This window comes from Dermacentor andersoni, chromosome 5, assembly GCF_023375885.2.
Source record: "Dermacentor andersoni chromosome 5, qqDerAnde1_hic_scaffold, whole genome shotgun sequence".
In the NCBI taxonomy this organism is placed as follows: domain Eukaryota; kingdom Metazoa; phylum Arthropoda; class Arachnida; order Ixodida; family Ixodidae; genus Dermacentor; species Dermacentor andersoni.
The window spans coordinates 183271498-183291049 of record NC_092818.1 but is presented as its reverse complement, the minus strand read 5'-3'; the positions used below and the strand labels follow the sequence as shown (position 1 = coordinate 183291049).

The 19552-nt window shown below is 45.7% G+C and overlaps 1 protein-coding gene across 1 annotated transcript; it reads left to right on the top strand.

Annotated features, from left to right (window-relative positions):
* The first annotated feature begins 4509 nt into the window (after positions 1-4509).
* LOC126532215 (uncharacterized) lies at positions 4510-5001 on the top strand. The gene has a single exon (XM_050179883.1). It carries the CDS (start codon positions 4510-4512, stop codon positions 4999-5001), a length of 492 nt encoding a protein of 163 aa, XP_050035840.1.
* The last annotated feature ends 14551 nt before the right edge of the window (positions 5002-19552 follow it).

Sequence of the window (19552 nt, the reverse complement as noted above, 5' to 3'; positions counted from 1 at the left end):
CGACATATGGCGCTACAAACGCTGCGTTAAGTTGGGCGCCCAATGCCGAGGCATACCGTGGGTACCCGAGGGTACGCTCTGGACGTTTGCTGTGGTAGAGGACCTGCAAGGCGACGTCACTGATAGCGGGAAATGGACGGCGGCAATGTGGGAGGGTTAACACAGTTTAAGGCGATCACTTCTGACCGGCTGTTCAGGTGAAACGGGATATACTGTGGGATGCGCCGGAGGACTTTCTGAGAGCCTGCGTTTTCGAGCGGCATGCGGACGCGGTCACAGCGGACGAAAACGTGCGTCCACGTAAAGAGTTCGTCGCTGACAAAATACACTTGACGGGCAGCCGGGCGAGTGGGGACGGGCCGTAAGCGCTGCATGGTCTGGCGGAGCTTTGGGAAAAAATCGGAAGAATCTTGGTTAGAGCTTGGGGCAACGGTGAACAACTCGCCTTGGCGTAGTGCACATCCGTATATACGAGTTCCGCTAACTGCAACCCCTGCCGGCTTTCAGGATGGCTCTGATGCCGAGAAACACGAAAGGCAGGTGCCATGCCAAGCGGACAGGTCGTGTGCTTGTCGCCACTCTCAGTTGAAGATGCAGGCGTCTACTAGACCGTTGCTGGCAGGGTGGTAGTCGGCCGTCCACACAAACCCAGTGCCAAGGAGTGGTGGCAAACGAGTACGACGACGGTCAGTAGTAATTGGTGAGGGCATGCCAGACCGGGAAATTCAGCGGTGTGTGTACGCACGTGCGATGGTGACAGCCGTAATATCCTGCAGGGGAATAGCTTCCGGCCAGCGCGTGAAACGGTTAACGCATGTCACTAAGCAAAACAGCACCAAGGTACGGTGGAACAGGACCAACATTGTCCAAGTGGTAGTGTTGAAAACATGCACTCGGCATGCGGAATTCAGCGATGGCGGGAACCATGTGATCCTGTATCTAATATCGACGGCACATGCTGCAGGAGCACGTCCATAGGCGAATATCGCGGTTCATATTCGAGCGCACGTAGCGGTCACCGGTGAATCGCTGTGTGGCGCCTATTTCCAGGTGAGCAAGGGATTGCAGCTCAAGAACACCCGCCGTGGTTGCTCAGTGGCTATGGTGTTAGGCTGCTGAGCACGAGGTCGCGGGATCGAATCCCAGCCACGGCGGCCGCATTTCGATGGGGGCGAAATGCGAAAACACCCGTGAACTTAGATTTAGGTGCACGTTAAAGAACCCCTGGTGGTCGAAATTTCCGGAGTCCCCCACTACGGCGTGCCTCATAATCAGAAAGTGGTTTTGGCACGTAAAACCCCACAATTTTTTTTAGCTCAAGAACACGGCGCTTCGAAACTGAGCGGGCACGAAAAGGCGGGGCGATCCGGTCAACATGTAACGCCTGATAGTATCCACGTAGACAGGCTGATTAACTTCGCGAAATGACAAGTCTGCTCTTTTCTTATGCCTTAACCTTGTTCCGAAGATTGATGAGCTTTCTGCTTGTGGTCTGGGTCACGGCGAGGGCCGGGAAGTCGACACTGTCACGATGAGGGCAGCACGACAGCGGATAGGGAAGGTGCATCGGTGACAACGTGGCTGGAGCCATAGATGTGGAGGATATCTGTATTAATTTCTGACATCATCATCATCATCATCATCATCAGCAGCAGCAGCAGCAGCAGCAGCAGCCTGGTTGCGCCCAATGCAGGGCAAAGGCCTCTCCCATACTTCTCCAACTACCCCTGTCATGTACTAATTGTGGCCATGTTCTCCCTGCAAACATCTTAATCTTATCCGCTCACCTAACTTTCTGCCGCCGCCTGCTACACTTCCCTTCCCTTGGAATCCAGTCCGTAACCCTTAATGACTTTCGGTTATCTTCCCTCCTCATTACAGGTCCTGCCCATGCCCCATTTTGTTTTCTTGATATCAACTAATATGGCATTAATTTGCGTTTGTTCCCTCACCCAATCTGCTCTTTTCTAATCCCTTAACGTTAGACCCATCATTCTTCTTTCCATAGCTCGTTGCGCCGTCCTCAATTTAAGTAGAACCTTTTTCGTAAGCCTCCAGGTTTCTGCCCCGTACGTGAGTACTGGTAAGACAAAGCTGTTATATACATTTTTCTTGAGGGATAATGGCAACCTGCTGTTCATGATCTGAGAATGCCTGCCAAACGCACCCCACCCACTCTTATTCTTCTGATTATTTCAGTCTCATGATCCGGATCCGCGGTCACTACCTGTCCTAAGTAGATGTATTCCCTTACCACTTCCAGTGCCTCGCTACCTATCGTAAAGTGCTGTTCTCTTCCGAGACTGTTAAACATTACTTTAGTTTTCTGCAGATTAATTTTTAGACCCGCGCTTCTGCTTTGCCTCTCCAGGTCAGTGAACATGCATTGCAGTTAGTCCCCTGAGTTACTAAGCAAGGCAATATCATCAGTGAATCGCAAGTTACTAAGGTATTCTCCCTTAACTCTTATCCTTAATTCTTCCCAATCCAGGTCTCTGAATGCCTCCTGTAAACACGCTGTGAATAGCATTGGAGAGATCGTATCTCCCTGCCTGACGGCTTTCTTTATTGGGATTTTGTTGCTTTCTTTATGGAGGACTACGGTGGCTGTGGAGCCGCTATATATATCTTTCAGTATTTTTACATACGGCTCGTCTACACCCTGCTTCCGTGATGCCTCAATGACTGCTGAGGTTTCGACTGAATCAAACGCTTTCTCGTAATCAATGAAAGCTATATATAAGGGTTGGTTTATTCGGCACATTTCTCTATCACTTGATTGATAGTGTGAATATGGTCTATTGTTGAGTAGCCTTTACGGAATCCTGCCTGTTGCTTTGGTTGACAGAAGTCTAAGGTGTTCCTGGTTCTATTTGCGATTACCTTAGTAAATACTTTGTAGGCAACGGACAGTAAGCTGATCGGTCTATAATTTTTCAAGTGTTTGGCGTCCCCATTCTTATGGATTGGGATTATGTTAGTGTTCTTCCAAGATTCCGGTATGCTCGAAGTCATGAGGCATTGCGTATACAGGGTGGCCAGTTTTTCCAGAACAATCTGGCCACCATCCTTCAACAAATCTGCTGTTACCTGATCCTCCCCAGCTGCCTTCGCTCTTTGTATAGATCCCAAGGCTTTCTTTACTTCTTCCGGCGTTATTTGTGGGATTTCAAATTCCTCTAGACTATTCTCTCTTCCATTATCGTCGTGGGTGCCACTGGTACTGTATACTGTACTGTATTTCTGATATACATGTACGACATACGGCGCGGTTCTCTGGCTGTGTGCGCGCTTCCGTCCGTCTTCAGCAATATAAGTACAAACATGAGAGGTTTTCTACATGAAACATTTTCTACATTTCTACATGAAACATGTAGAAATCGGCTCCTTCTAGAAAATGACGGAAATGAACGCTGTAACGTAGACGTTATCTTGCGGGAGTATAATGCAATGGGTTGCAAACCTTGGTTACTGCGCTGCTGTAACACGGCCCCTAAAGAGGAGTAGGAGGCGTTCACCACAAGGCAAAGGCCCGAGTTGATTTTCAAGTATACCAAGAGCGTATAGCTCAATTTAGCGCATCCTTGATATTCTGTAAAGCAGGCAGCTGGGACTCATTTGTTTATGTCAGCTCCGCTGGCTTCAAAGATGAGGCCAGTAGGTCGTGCAAAGGCTGCAAGATGTACGTGCAGTGCGACATGAAACGTCGATAAAACGTTAACAAGCCGAGAAAATCTTGCATTTGGCGTCACGTGGATGGATGTAGAAAATATCTGACGGCCTGCACCTTGGTTGACAGTGGGCGGGTGCCAGAAGCGTCGATTGTATGCCCCAGCAAAGCCACGGTGGATGCGCCACACTCGCAGTTCGCAGCGTTGCTGACGAGCCCGTAGTCGTCTAAGCGCTCGGAGAGAAGCAGAAGGTGACCACGATGTTCCTGTGGAGTGCTGCTCGCGACGAGGAGGTCGTCGAGGTATGCATGGCAGAAGCCCAGGTTATGCGTTTGCACGGCGTTTCGGAGCCCGAATAGCATCTGTACAAATTTCTACATCCCGAAGCGTGTCAGAACTGTGGTCTTTGGAATATATTCTCGGGCCACATGAATGTGATGGTGGGCGCGGAATAGGTCGATCTTCGAGAAACTTGTTGCTCCATGCAAACGTGACGTGAGGTCAAAAATGTGCGGGATGGAATAATGGTCAGGGGCACTAGGCAGTCCTCGCACGGTCTCCAAACACCAGACATTGATTTTGGTACCATGTGTAGCGGCAAGGGCCAAGCACTGCTCGAGTGTCGAATGCTCGAACCGTCGCCTCCGTCTGGATAACTCTCGGTCCTCCACGATATGCCAGTACAATCGTTGCTTTCGTGAGGATGCATCAGCTGCATTCCTCTCGTGCTCTTGGGCGGGAAATTACAGGCCAGGCACTGGCGGTAGCAGATGCTTCAGCCCCTCTTGCGAGCCATCCCCATCTATTGTTTCCGACCGCGTCACTGGCGGTCGTTTCCATGGTGGACGCAGCTGCCGAGGTTAGCGTCCGACCAGCCACTCCCGCTGACCACAGGCTTCAGCCGACTTCACCACTCCAGACTTTCAACAGCAGCATTGCTATATACGACGAGCGGTCATTTAATCTGGACTTGGGCCTTCGCCGTGCATCCCGCTGTATTTTCACAGTCACCGACATCAAGCATGCCATCATTGTAGCAGGCTTCCTCCGCCACTTCAACCTCCTAATCGACGTCCGTCAGCAATGCCTTCACAACGACGCCACCCACCTCGGGGTACAAGGCGGGCGTTCCGTGGTACCTTCCATGAACCTAACAATTTTGCCTTCGCCAAGCCAGGTTGATATAGCGGACATGCTACGCCAATTTCCCAGTTCGACTCGGCCAGTGTACGATGAGAAAGCAGTCAACCATCAAGTTCTCCATTACATTGATATCGAATTCCCGCTGGTGCACGCCCACCCATGCCGCCTGACTCCTGAAAACCTTTAGAAAGCACAGAACGAGTTTCAACATGTGTTAGCGGTTCCCACCTGCAGCAAGTTGTTTTTTCATCCACTTTAATTTCCATTAATTTATTGTTTCTTTATTTAATTTACTAAGCACAAGTAATTTCCCCTATGTTGTCCTTGTTGTCAGTGTTTGTTGGCTTCTTATGATATGACTAATAAAAATCGGGCCCCTCGCTTAACGCCCTTTCTTCTCGTTTATAACAACCTAATATGGCATATACACGTTGAGCACGTAATTAACAACGATAATGTCATGCTTGGATTTCTACGCCAAAATTCTTCATCAGTTCTTCCTAATTTGGAGATTAAATTGTACGCAAGTATAGTTAGATCAAAATTAGAATATGCTTGCTCTATTTGGGACCCACATAGCTCCGCATTAATTACCGCCCTTGAATCCGTTCAGAACCGTCTGCCCGATATGTGCTCTCTAATTGCTCTCGCTACGCCAGTGTTTCTTCAATGAAAGCAAATTTAAATCTAACGACACGTCACTAACGCCACAAGTGTTTCCGCTTAAACCTCTATAAAAAAATTTCTTACACATACCCAACACTTAAAAGTGATCTTTCCCTCCTTCCAGATTACGTGTCCTCATGGATCGATCAGAAACTCAAGGTTAAAATTCCGTTGTGCCACGGAATTTGCCATGCCTCTTTTCTGCCGCAAAACAATCAATGACTGGAACCACCTTCCCACCTCGGTTGCTGCAACGGAAGACTCCGCCACCTTTAAAGTTGCGATAAACAAGTTATTTGAACACTCCTGTCTGTAAAACCCTCGGGTCATGAGACGATAAACATAAATAAATAAATAAATAAATAAATAAATAAATAAATAAATAAATAAATGCTCACAGTCGACCCTGACCATGAGAAGGAAATATACAGGAGAACAAAAATGAGTTGTATTGCATACGGCAGGCATTACCAAGTCCTGACTTGGAGCTTACGACTCTTTCAGAAGAGAAGTGTACAATCACTGCATTCTACCGGTGCTATCACATGGGTCCGAAATTTGGAGATTAACAAAGAAGCTCGATAACAATTTAAGGACTGCGCTAAGAGCGATGGAACGAAAAATGTTGGGCGTATATAACGTTAAGTGATAGCAAGAGAGCGGTGTGGATCAGAAAGCAGACGCCGATAGCCGATATTCTAAGTGACGTTAAGAGAAAAAACTGGAGCAGGACAGAACATGTAATGCGTAGGGTAGATAATCAGTGGACCATTAGTGTCACAATATTGGTGCCATGAGAAGGGAAGCGCAGTAGAGGACGGCAGCTTAGTTTTCTAGACGGGACGGTGACTGGCTGTAGTCAGCCTCCGCGCGTCTACGTTCAGCGGCACAAACGCTGACGTGTCCTGGCAGGTAGGTCCGGGCCAGCGGTAGTTCCGGGGACGTCGGACATCTGCTCGCCGAGCCTGGTACTCGGGCGGGACGTCGATGCGTCGCCTAGGAACTGGGGCAGGACCCAGAGAGGCGATCTCCGGCCGTCTTCTCCTGGAACGCTGCGCCTGGCCACCACGTCCTTCCCTGCGCGCGCCTCTTCTCCAAGATGGCGGCTCCACGCGCTCGCTCCACTCCTTCTTCCTCGTCTTCTTTCCTTGTTTACGCGTGTCACTCCTGACAATAAGCAATTGGCGACCACTCAGCGTATCGCTTCAGGAACGCGTTGGGAATTTCATCTGGGTCAACAAACTTGGTTGTGTTCAGGTTGAAGTAAAGATTAAAAATTTCTTCAGTTGAAAACTTTAAGTGCTCAAGCGCTGAATCCGCAGGACCGCAAGTATACGATACATGTTGGAGGCCATCTCTAGTGAAATAGCGCATGAAAAACTGGTTAAAGCTCTCGGAATTAGCTTACTTATAGGTACCCAAACGATTTGCTGAATTTCACTGAGGCAGAAAATCCTTTTTCTTTTTTTTTTTGTTCATTTTTGGTTTTCGTGAGGCCATATGCGACGTGTGTCAGCCGGTTGACGTAACTTACACTCGTACATCAACGTTCAGTAGCGTATCGTCTTTCTTTTCAATTCTACACCATCGCTCGTGCCTTGCCCACCTGCCTTACCGTCTCTCCCCCTTTAGAAAAACCGCACATATGTATACTGTGCCGACGATAGCACATGTCGCCTTGAAAAATACAAGTCTACTTGTCGAAACGTTGGCTTCTGCTTTCATCTTGTTCTCGTTTTGCTCATCTTCCTGAATTTACATCTCCCGCATTCCCCGTGTCTTCCTTTTATTATGTTGTGTTTTCATGTTCATATTGCACATGACCCTTTCGGGCTTTGATTATTTCTAATAATTAGTTAGGAAACTTGACCCCTCTGTATTGTCGTTTTCCCTAAATGCTACCAGCCAAGGTACTCGCAGTAAATGAATAAAAAGAATTCAAGTAAAAAATATTGAAGGCATTATATTGCACAACGCATATGAGGATGACTCTAATGGCTCGGAAATTACTTCTTCAATTGAGGCCATATTGTATAGTTTTCAAGTACGATCATATACAGTACTTTATTCATATTTCCGACACATTTTCATTTCTACCGAGAAACCTGGTACGTACGACTTAGCTGTCAGGAGCGCACACAAAAAAATTCACCGACCATTACGATACTGCCTAATGCCTAGATTGAGCGCAGCTCTATACATGCTTTCATTTCGCGATATACTGAGGCACAGAACAACCGCCACAGAATTTCAAGTTACATTCGGTACATTCAGCTGAACCTTTCTAAGATATTCTTGGCACTGTCTTATCGCCTGCACCACGAGGGAGGGTAACAGATGGCAGCCTTGAACTCAATTTGCGGGTCACGTGATTTCGATGTTGCCAAATGTGTCAGCTTGCGTCACACAGCGATTGGTTCTGCTCATCGCAGCGTAAGGAATTACGCTTCAACGAAAATGTCTGTGACAGCAGGCCGAGTTGCGCGTAATGCATTCATCGCGTAATTGTTGCAGCCGCAAAGCTTCCCATAGGTGAACGTGCTTTGGAGTCGGTACAAAACGGCCCCAAAGGCAGAAAGAGAGGGCTTTGAACATGTCCTCTTATGCGCTGCTTTGTTTCACGTCTTCACCCTCTTTTCACGGGGTGCTTGCAAGCAGAGGAACGCACTTGCGAGTTCTTTTGACAGTGATGCAGGAATTGTTTGTCCAAAGGCTGACATCGCTAGTGCAGGAGACGGCCTGAGGACAGGTAGCAACAGCATTTTGTTTCTCTTTTTTGGCGAGGCACTCTTCGCAGAGTTTTTCGCCTCAGTACTACGTACCGCCATAAGAGGTCCACTGTGCAAACAAGTCAACCATGGTCAAAACGGGGGATGCCGTTTGTCCTTTGTTACATTTTTGCTTACGTGCAGAGACTTTTCAGCAAGCCAGAAGAGTACACGTCACCAATGTACTGACACTGTTCGGCCATGCCAAAACTTATGTGCAAACAGAAGGCTGAAAAGTTTGATGTTTGAAGAACGAACAAAAAATCTGAATTTCTGGAAAAAGAAATGCTTCGCCGTGTGCCAGACGGGTGTTGGATAAAGATGAAGTGAAGCATGAAACGAGCATAAGTGTAGTCGCGGTGAGCATACTGCTTAGCAGAATAATGCATGCATTTGAATGCTTACAGATCATTTGTAATAGTCGACAGATATCTTACACTCGCAACTGAAGCTTACCATTACTAAAGCATCAGAATGTTAGTGCAAAACTTGTAGTCCGTGCTGCAAAGTTATGAATAAGAGGTATTTTTCTTCAACCGTCAATGACTGAGAATAGGCACACACATATTTGATCAAGCACCCACATATTTCATTAATCAATGGTAATATGCTATGACAGAAACTGTCATAGCACAACATCACTATTTGTTTAAGAAATTGGCTCCGGGCAGTGCAGCCGATACGTACTGAATTAGAAACTGCATAATGAAGCGATTTTATCACTATCACTATCATTACACTATTTATCACATTACCAAAGTATTTAATATATACCGGTTGTCTCTAGGAAGACTTTAAGTAATATTTGAAAATATCCGTTTTAAAATAACAGGGGCTCCTCCAGAGACATGCCATCAGCGGTGGCGACCACAGGGTGACGGGTGATGAGGGGTATTTCGCAGCTAATTAATAAAAGTGTATTTTATTTATCCTACGAAAATTAAATTTCAGCACGCACATCGTAATTGGGAAATTGAAGCAAACTCGCCCGTAGAAGCCATATCAACTTTTGGATATGGAAAAGGTCACTGTTTCGCCTCAAAGGCGAAGCATTGGTTGCGATAGCAAATTAATAGAGAGCTGTACGTAGAAAGTATAGTAGTTTTATCGGCTGTACAAATGTGTAAACATTCCCTCATTAAATTAACAAACGTGATGTCACGCGTGGACAAGCAAACATGAATACATCTCACTCAATGACAGCGCACACCCGCTGTCAAAACGTTGTAGTGCGCGCGCGAGATTGAGGCACCGTCATCGGCGCAACCTCCCATGATTTCGCTCGCACATAGAGTACACGGCGCGCGGTGAGGAGGTTATCGCACTTCGATTTTATACAGAACATCTCGGCGACGGTGACAGCTGAAATTTGCCTGGAGTGTCCATCTAATTGCTATTGAAAGAAAATCCCTAACCCGCGGAATTGTGGCAAGACAAAATGCGCTGCGGCTCCCTGCTCTTCGCTGTTGCAGTGGGCTGCCCGCTGCTGGGCGACGTAAAAAGAATGTTGCTTAGAGGGGCGTAGCTGCAGCCTCCAAATTTCGGTTTCGCGTGCTCCGATAGCCGAAATTCGTTGTGCCACAGTACAGCGGGCAATAAAATTTTTTCAGATCCAGAAATTGATATGGCTTATATGGAGAGTTTGCTTCGATTTCATAATTACTATGAGCCCGCTGAAATCAGAAGTTTAGAGCGTAATAATCTATTGTTGTTAATTAGCGACTAATTACCACTTATCACCCATCAACCCGTGGTCGGCGTCGCTGACGGCATGTCTCAGAAGGATCCGTCCCTTTATTTGAGAACGGCTATTTTTAAATATTACTTGAAGTCTTCGTTAGAAACACCCTGTAGGTAGCTCTGACTTGTGTCACGAGTCAAAATACCCCTGTTAAACACGCGTTTCAACTCATGTAACAAAGAAATAATGACGTTTTATTTTCGTAGTTGTACTATTCGTGAAGTGATATACCTGAGAAAAAAGTAAAGCGACTATAATTAATATAACAAACCAAAAAGAATGCCTACAGTTCGATATAGACCTTGTAGCGATTTTTTTATCTCAACTAACATCCATCTAATGTAATGCTGATGCCTTGCTAAAGCCCTCCTAAGCTGCCGAACTAGGTTTTTTTTCCCATGAGTTTGCACTTAACCATGTTACTTGAGATATATCTCTCAGACATTTTGCGTGATTGTCAATTGCTTCTAACTGTTGAACCTTGCCTTTCTTATATTGTGAGCACTCTTTCGTTTCCTAATTGCAACTTCCACAGTTCTTTAATACACACATAAATATGCACGCGCACGAACGTCCTTGGCTTCAAACCCTAAAGTAACGTGGTCGTTGTAGAGAGCAATTTATCGCTCGACCATACGCTCAGCAGCTGTATATTAAAGCCATCCAGACAAAGCGGCGGGTCATTCTGGTATCTAGTATTTTATGCTATTTTCTCCGGCATGACTATCGGCCCAATTTCACCTTAGCGAAAGCTGCCGAGAGGCTCCAGAATGAAGACAAAAAATGAAGTGCGTCAAACGAAAATTTTACTATAAGTATGAAAAAAATATGAAAACATGAATTGAGGTGGAGAGATGATGTGGTAACTTGATTCAAAAAAGATTTTCTTAACAAGAGAGAGAGAAACAGGGTAGGAAAGGCAATGAGGTTAATCGGAAGAGATTCTGGTTTGCTACTCTGCACTGGGGGAAGGGAATGAAAGACGAAAAAAGAAATAGCAGAGAGATAAAGCAAAGGCACGAAACAAAAATAAATAGAGGAGGTGAGGAACGACCATGAAAACTGTAGTCTCTCTAATAGGCCACTCGGGATAGTCCAGGTGAAGGTTACAGTCAATGTAGACGTGTATGATGGAAGCTAAGTGTGGTGTACAACCATTGTGTGGCATATCACTTTCAAGCACTCCAAGTTTTACTGCTGTATCTGTTCTTGGAAAAGTGTATAATAGCTGTGTCTTACCAGTATTCACCTACGGGACAGAAACCTGGAGGCTTACGAAAAGGATTCTACTTAAATTGAGGACGACGCAACGAGCTATGGAAAGAAGAATTATGGGTGTAACGTTAAGGGATAAGAAAAGAGCAGATTGGGTGAGGGAACAAACGCGAGTTAATGACATCTTAGTTGAAATCAAGAAAAAAGAAATGGGCATGGGCATGACGTGTAATGAGGAGGGAAGATAACCGATGGTCATTAAGGGTTACGGACTGGATTCCAAGGGAAGGGAAGCGCAGCAGGGGGCGGCAGAAAGTTAGGTGGGCGGATGAGATTAAGAAGTTTGCAGGGACGACATGGCCACAATTAGTAAATGAGCGGGGTAGTTGGAGAATTATGGGAGAGGCCTTTGCCCTGCATTGGGCGTAACCAGGCTGATGATGATGATGATGATGATGATGATGATGATGATGATCTGTTCTTGACATCGAAATTCGTTCCTGCACGCCCTCTTCGTGAAAAGAGCGAGCAGCTTCATCGACATGTTCGTTGCCCATTCATTACACTACAGTGGCTAGCGAACCACTGAAACGTGACATCGCGTCCTTGCTCGACGAGGCGATGAATGAGCTTGAGAATTTCTAGAACTAGTTGCTGCTAGTTCTAGAACCCAGTAATGTACAGCTCTGTTGGTGACAATGAAAACACTCTATTTTTGAGGTTGTTCCTAGTGAATTATTCGAAGTGCACTACGAAGAGCAGCAACTTCCTCGGTTGTCGATGTCGTCTTGCGTGATGTCTTGAACTTCAAGGTGGTGACTTTCGCAGGAAAAATCACTGATTCTGCAGACCCGTTCGCGGTGGCTGAACTATCAGTGTAAAGGTGGGTATGATCGGTGTATCTTTCGTACAGCAAGAGCAGCAAAAGTTGCTTCAGAGCTGGTGATGAGGTTGTACCTTCGTTGGAATCGCTGGTACGGTCAGTCGAACTTGTGACTGAACAAAGCACCAAGTGGGGAACTCTCGGCGAAGCTGTGTAGTCTAATGAAAGGTATACACAATAAGGCAGTATGGTCTAACAAAAAGATGCGCGTGGTGGGTTTTCTGGAAGTGAGGCGCAACCACGGATATGGGAGTGAGGAAGGTGCCGGACGGGTGCTCTGTGCGCTTATGTGACGGTGTCAATCGGAGCTCGGTTGTCATGAGCAGTAGCAATAGCTTGAGCAGTAGCTGTAGCTTGAACCCTAGACGAAACCTAAGCGAGTGGCCCTGAGCACTTTCGATCGTATAGATTTTGGTTCTGCAGGTATTTGGGGTCAGAACTGCCCGAGCTGTACCTCAAATGACTTTCAGATCGATTAGCTTCCCGGTCAATTCTAAACCAGCTTTAAACTTTCTTTCAGAAAGAATTCCCGATTGTTCGACGAGGAACGCTATTTACTACTATCTGCTAGGCATATATATATATATATATATATATATATATATATATATATATATATATATATATATATATATATATATATATATATATATATATACGTACCATCTACCAATGTGTACCATCATGTACAATATACCAGTAGTGGCCTTACAAAGAGCAGCGAATAAAAGAAAAAAAAAGTTTTCTTAGTTGAATTATCCTCACAAAGTGTGGTAATAGTGTTCCTCTGCCAAGGGATGTTGCGTAGTGCGAACAGAGCACTAAACGTCAAGAACCAAAACAGATTCATACATCACAGCCGCAATCGCTCTTCGCAGCCATGCCCAGCATTTTAAAGCATACTCATAAGCGCTGTAATGCAAAACAAGACGAAAGAATGCGAACAAGACGGAGTCCTCGTCTTTTTCTCGTCCTTCATCATGTTACTTATCAGCATGGAAAACTAACAAGTCCAATCTGCTGCCCTTCTAAGATTTAAACCCTATTCGGGTCTACCCGATCGTGAGCTTTTTAAAAGCATGGTGCCTTAATGAAAAGCCATAGTGTCCTGACAGATTTTCATTACCTCATTACCTTTGTCATTACCTCATTCTCCTGTGCAGAGTAGCCAGCCAGTCAAGTTGATATGGTTAACTTCTGTGTATTTTACCTCTTGTTTTCTTTCTCATATCCAGTAGTCATAATCATTTGGGCGCTGAAATTATGATCTACGTTTTAAGCAATAAAGTGCCGAGCTTTCGTTTCAGTTTTACTGGAAAGTTTTCTAATAGAGCGAAGGACTATGGCCGCCACCTCATCCGGGCTTGATCCGTAAGGAGGCGGTTTTATGCCGAAAACTTCAAGCGGGGTCGTTATTCACCCCGGTGCTGATGAGGCACGTGTGTCCAAGTGTTTATGAAAGTGATCTGTGTTGTGTGTGCCGAAAGGAAAGAGCCACTGCAGCTCACATCCTTTGGGACTGTGCTAAGAATCCGCACGAAGCTGCAACGGTAACAACGATCCCGCCGCGGCTCGAGGACGCAACGAGGTGCTATGACCAAGCTGTCCAAACCCAGGCTGTCCAGCAGATCTCGGCGGCCCTCGAAAGGCAACGACCGAGCGAAACTGGAGGGAGGCTGCCACCCCAAAAGAGGGGCAGGTGCGGTAGACCAAAGGGAATAGTGCGGCCGCGGCCGAAGTAGAGGCGCCACATGCCGCGAAGACGTCATGGCCGCGTCAAGGTAACGCCTCCCTAACAGGGGAAGGCTAACCGTTCTGCAGGCATTCACAACAAAGTTTCTTCACTCACTCACTCACTCACTGAAGCTGCTCGAAGCAAAAGTACAAATTACACTGCAATAGGAAACCAATGCACAAATGTTAGCGCTAATGGAGGATCTGTGGCTCGGCTTTCTTGTACCTGACAATAAACACTCATTTAAGCCAATGTCAGGCACGTACCCAGGAGAGGGCCTGAGAGGGCCGGGTCCCCGAAATTAAGCGGCATGCCCCCCCCCCCCCCCCTCCACCTCTCCCCGGCCACGCCACCACTGCTCACGCACATGGCTAAAGCACCGCCAAATCAATCTTGAGACTTGACAGCTATTCGGTGGTCAACATTTTGCTGCCTTTTTCACTCCTTTTGGATGGTAGTAACTATCGGGATCTCCTGAGGTATGAATGCCAGCTTTTTCATCGATTCGGTGCCTGCACGATTAAGTCGAAGCTGCGTTCAGTTGTCACCATCTATTCAACGGTCACGGGCATCGCTGTTGCTTCGTCAGTTCTACCTTCTTTGTTTAGACTGAACCAGGGACCAGGAAAGGGATTTGGTTCATAGTCAGATGGTCTGTATGCTAGTGGAACGACTTGCGGTCGGAGAAAACGCCAGTTTCGTTTAACGTTGCCTTTTGTTTTATTCTTTCCTCGAGCGACTGCTCGCCGTGATGCTGCCAGATTCTCGGAACCATATACCCGTGATATGGGCTAGATAAGCTGGAAAATAAAATAATGCGAAACAGCGTCCATCACCAAACTCTGCAATAGCCTTTAAACTCATAAGTAATATGACTGTCCCCCGTTATATCTCGTGGTTTTTTTCTAATTCTACAGCACTCTTCGTGCAAAATGGGCAACTGGAAACAAGAGTTGCAAGGAGTTGAGAAATTAAGCGATCTACTAAGGTAGAGAGGCGACGCAAAGCAGGAAGGAAGAGCGAAAATGAACAAAGTTAACCATTGTTTGTGAAAATATTAATAGATCAACATCTCTTTATTTAAAAACAAAGAGAATACGCCGCTGGAAGTGGACAACCATTCCGTCTCTTTTGAATGACGCTTCTACAGTTATCAGGCGAGCCGCTTGACGTAGCCACTTCTTTGCTGTGCTTATCTGGGTGTTTTTCTAACCTTCCGTGGTGGGCGCAGTACGTCTATAACCGCGGCGTCCTGCGCCCTACTCGGTTGTACGGTACTGGCGGCCACGCATCGTTACGCAACTTCCCAAATAACAATACGAGTCGTTTTTGACACTTGGTCGAGCAGAAAACGAGAGATCCAAAAGAACTCTGATTGTTCTGCAAATATATATTTCTCTATAAGTCTTCTATAGCTAATTAAAAGAACAACACTTGTAATCTTCATTTGACCCACCTACTCGTTTACTTGGTCTTGGCAGTGTTCTTCTGGCGCTTCTTTCCTGCGCGAGTCCATTTAATGTGGTTCCTTGTTTGCCAATTAAAGGAGAGGTGTATCTCACAGGCATACTTGTGAGACACACCTTACTTCATTTCTCTTTTGCGGGTTTACGCGTCTTTATGGTGAATGGTGGGGATCATTCACATTTGAACTAGTAAAGGTACCCCCCCTGCTCATTTGCATTAGAAAGTTAACTTGGGTCGCCCCCCCCCTCTCCCCGAAAAAAAATCCTGGGTACGTGCCTGGCCAACGTAATACACTAAAAGAGATTTTACAGCCAGAACCTTGCTTGGATCTTTCGTCCGTTTTGGAATGACGACGAAGTTAGTGCTAGAACGTATGAGGCTTGGATCCGTCGGAAGCAGTCAAGGGTGTTCGATCTAGCTCTGCGCTTAGGAATTGCGTTCCTCTGTTCTGGCTTCTCCTGCTTTGGGGGCTTAGGTCAAGTATCGGGTGGTATTTTCTTTGCTCAGCTTGTAATTTCACATTTCCTTTTTATTTTTTTTTCTTATGTGTTTTTGTGTTGGCCCTTGCTTGATGTCTGTGGCATCACCTGGCTGCGGGCCTTCCCCGTGGTCAGCCTCGGTAGCTTCTCGGGTGCTGCCGCTTGAGTTTTTTCTTAGCAGTGGAGCTGGCCCTGTTCCTGTGGTCATGGTGCCGACCGACGGCGGTACGATCAATATGAAAAACCCAAAAACAATTCACGGCGAATTACAGAAAACCTCACCCCACTTCCGACAGATCATAGAGGTCCGTTATTCGGCAGAGGTGGTGTTCTATGCTGCTCGCCAGACCACACCTGTGTCAAAGAGCTGCTGAATTGTTCCACATTCGCTTCCCATCCGGTGAACTGTTTCGTACCGCCACAGCTCGCATGCTCTAGAGCATTGTACGAGGGGTGGACGTCACTTTAACCCTTGAAGAGATTTTAGAAATGTTCTCAGTGGCTGAAGTCATCGGCGTTTACCAGTGCAGTCGAGTGATTGACAACAAGATACCAACTGAGTCAGCCATAGTTACATGTGCTGGGACGATGCGAACAACAGAAACTAAGGTCTGGCCCCTAATTTACAAGGTAGAAGCTCTAGCACCACGCATTCTACAATGTAACAAATGTTGGCGATTCGGTCACAGCGCCAGGGGCTGCAGATCCTCGCCCCGCTGCCGTGCTCGTGGAGACAGTCACAATTTTAGTGATGGTTCCTCCTGCAAGATCACAGGGAATTCAAATTTTAGATGTAATAGAAAGGAGACGTTGCTCACTCCGTGATGCTGTTGTTGAGTTCCAGGGGAGGTATAGGGGATACGCAGGAGCGACAGCCCGTCAGCAAATGGTTGCAGACTGAGCCCTTTCCGATTCTATTGTGATAGCGGTCGAAAAGGCGTTGTCAAAAGCTATGGAACGATTAACGTCAAACCTGTCAGAGACTCTAGCTCTATTGTTGACATCACAAATGATTCAGCTTCTCAGTACTTAGCGAGTTATAATGCTAGCTCGCAGATCCTAACAGACCCTAACATTGAATGCTGAACAACTAATGGATTCTTTATCAGTTATTGTACAAGACGCAGACAATGCGAGACCATCAACTTCAACTCCGCAGACCGACAACGGATGCTTCTCTGGATCAGTGTCGGAAAACAACCCAGGATGTAGAAATGGACCTCCCGACGCTTAAACGCACAAGATCACCTAACGATAATTTATCTATCTCTGTCCCGCACTCAAAAGCCAAAAAGTTTGTGAAATAGAGTCTTTCCAAGTCAGATTCTAATACTTACTCTTCAAGGTCTGACCCTCAATCAAAACCCACAAAGTACGGTAAAGACAGTCTTCCGAAGAAAGATTTTTTAAAAGACAGTGTTTTAGAGCAAGTGGTTTCTAAAGTAGCCATTAATACATCATAGATTATTTAAAGGTATCACAGTGGAACTGCCGTTACAATACTTCTGCAGCTACCGGTTGAATATATTCTTGTTCCCAACTTTCTCCCGACATTATTCTTTTACAGGAAACTTGGCTCTCCAATGGCCAAGATTTTCATATAAAAATTATCGTTTATTTCGATTGGACCATCCATCGAGAGGCGGAGGACTTGTTTTCTTGATAACAACTAAAATATGCCACAAATTAAAACTTTCCTACCAGTATATGTCTACGGAGTGTGAGATACTAGCAATATATGTAACTATGCCTGGTTGTTTCCCATTTTCCTCAGTTAATACATATTTTCCCACAGGCGTGCATGATACTCGTTTCCTCGATACGGTTGTCAAATCTTGTAGGAAAGAAATTGTGATAGCCGGAGACTTTAATTCGCATCATGTCTCTTGGGATTTCAAAACTGACTGGTGTGGAAAGCGATTGTCGGACAAGGCAATTAATCAAAATTTTTGTTGCTTAAACACGAAGTCAGCTACCTTTATTCAGGGTCTTTCTAAATCGGCATTGGATCTAACATTTGCCAGTTCAGGAATTTCCGTAACTTCCTGGTGTACTGTCGACTCAGCCTCAAATAGTGATCATCTACCTATTAGGCTTGATATTGTCTGCCCTGTTATTCCCCTGGAGTCTCCAATGCGTACTTTTGTCAATTACCAAAAATTTCAGAGTATCTTGTAAACGGTCCTCAATTCCCAGAAAACGGTACCCAATGACACCAAAGCCATGAGGCTTTGCGCTGTATTAAAAGTTCGTTTAAAAAGTCCCAAGTTAATGTTAACATAAGTAAAAGTACTACCTTTCCTTGGTGGAATACTGGTTGCACGCGGGATTATAGAAGACGAGAAGCCGCGTGGGAGAAATTACTTTACAATCAGTGTCCGAGTAACTGGAGTGATTATAAATTCGCAGCTGCTGCGTTCAAGAAAATAGTATCGAATGCCAAACACAAGTAGGACGAAAAATATCATGAATTCCTCTCTACGCCCGGCAACAAGAAAGCTCTGTTCAGATTCCTTCGATATAGAAAATTCATAACGACACCAGCGAATACTGAATCAATAGTTATTTCATCATGCGAGTTATCTGCTTCTTTAGAATTCATAGGCAAGGGCTTAGCGCAAGGCTTAACACCAGGTTTGCCGAATGGGTCACTAAGGCCTCCCATCGCCGATGACTTTGTGGAAGTCACAGTGTCAGAGCTCTCTAATGTCCTTAGATCTCTGCCTGCCTCAGCTCCAGGTCCTGACGGCATTTCGAACGCCATGCTAAAGATATTGTTTGACTTGTCTTCTGATGATATTCTGAACACGGTGAATTATCTTCTAAAAATGCTTGGATTCCACCAGAACGGATGACAGCCAAAACTATTCCGCTGCTTAAAAAGAAGGAGCTGGCTACAACCTCGGAAACATTAGGCCTATCTCTCTTAGGTCAAATATGGTAAAATAATTGAAAGAGTTTTATATGATCGTATGATGGATCGCCTATCTGAAAATTTGTTACTGAGCCCAAGTCAAATAGGTTTCCGGTCCGGTCTCTCCATTTGGTGTGCGCATGTAGATTTGGAAAGCCGCATCCAATTTGCTCAGCATAGAAAAGAAGTTAGTGCTTTAGTGACTCTTGACATAGCAAAAGCTTATGACAGCATTGAGTACTCTCTACTGCTGGACAGATTACAGTCCTACAATTTTTCGAGATATATAACGCCATGGATTTTTGAATGTCTAAGAAACAGAAAATTTCATTGTTTTCAAAATGGCTTTTCTTCAAGAAAGCTCGATTAGACAAGAGGGCTGCCCCAGGGGGCTGTTCTGTCTCCTATACTATTTTACCTATTGTTGAGTTCAGTACCACTTCACCAGGATGTGAATGTGCATGCCTATGCAGACATTGAATTTTTCGCGACAGCTAGAGACATCAATTCCCTTCACCTGTCTTTGCAAACGCACCTCTGTACTCTACAGACGTGGCTTCACCATCTGCATCTGTCACTAAACGCAAACAAAAGTGCAGTCCTTGTTTTTCCGCTTTCCGGGCCGTTACAGTTATCATTAGTATATGAACAGAGAACGATTCCTTGGGTAGAGTCGTTTAAATACTTGGGTATCATACATGACGGAAAACTTAACTGGCGTTCTCACATAGAAAATATTGAAATGAAGGGGACACGAGCCGTAGGTTCACTACGTAGAATCAGTAACCGACGTTATGGTATGCGAAATGACACACTAATTATGATTTATCCTATCTATGTACGACCGATTCTAGAATTTGGCTGGGTTTC

Coding starts and splice junctions, on each gene's coding strand:
- LOC126532215 (XM_050179883.1), top strand. CDS start 4,510: ATGGTGGACGCAGCTGCCGAGGTTAGCGTCCGACCAGCCACTCCCGCT.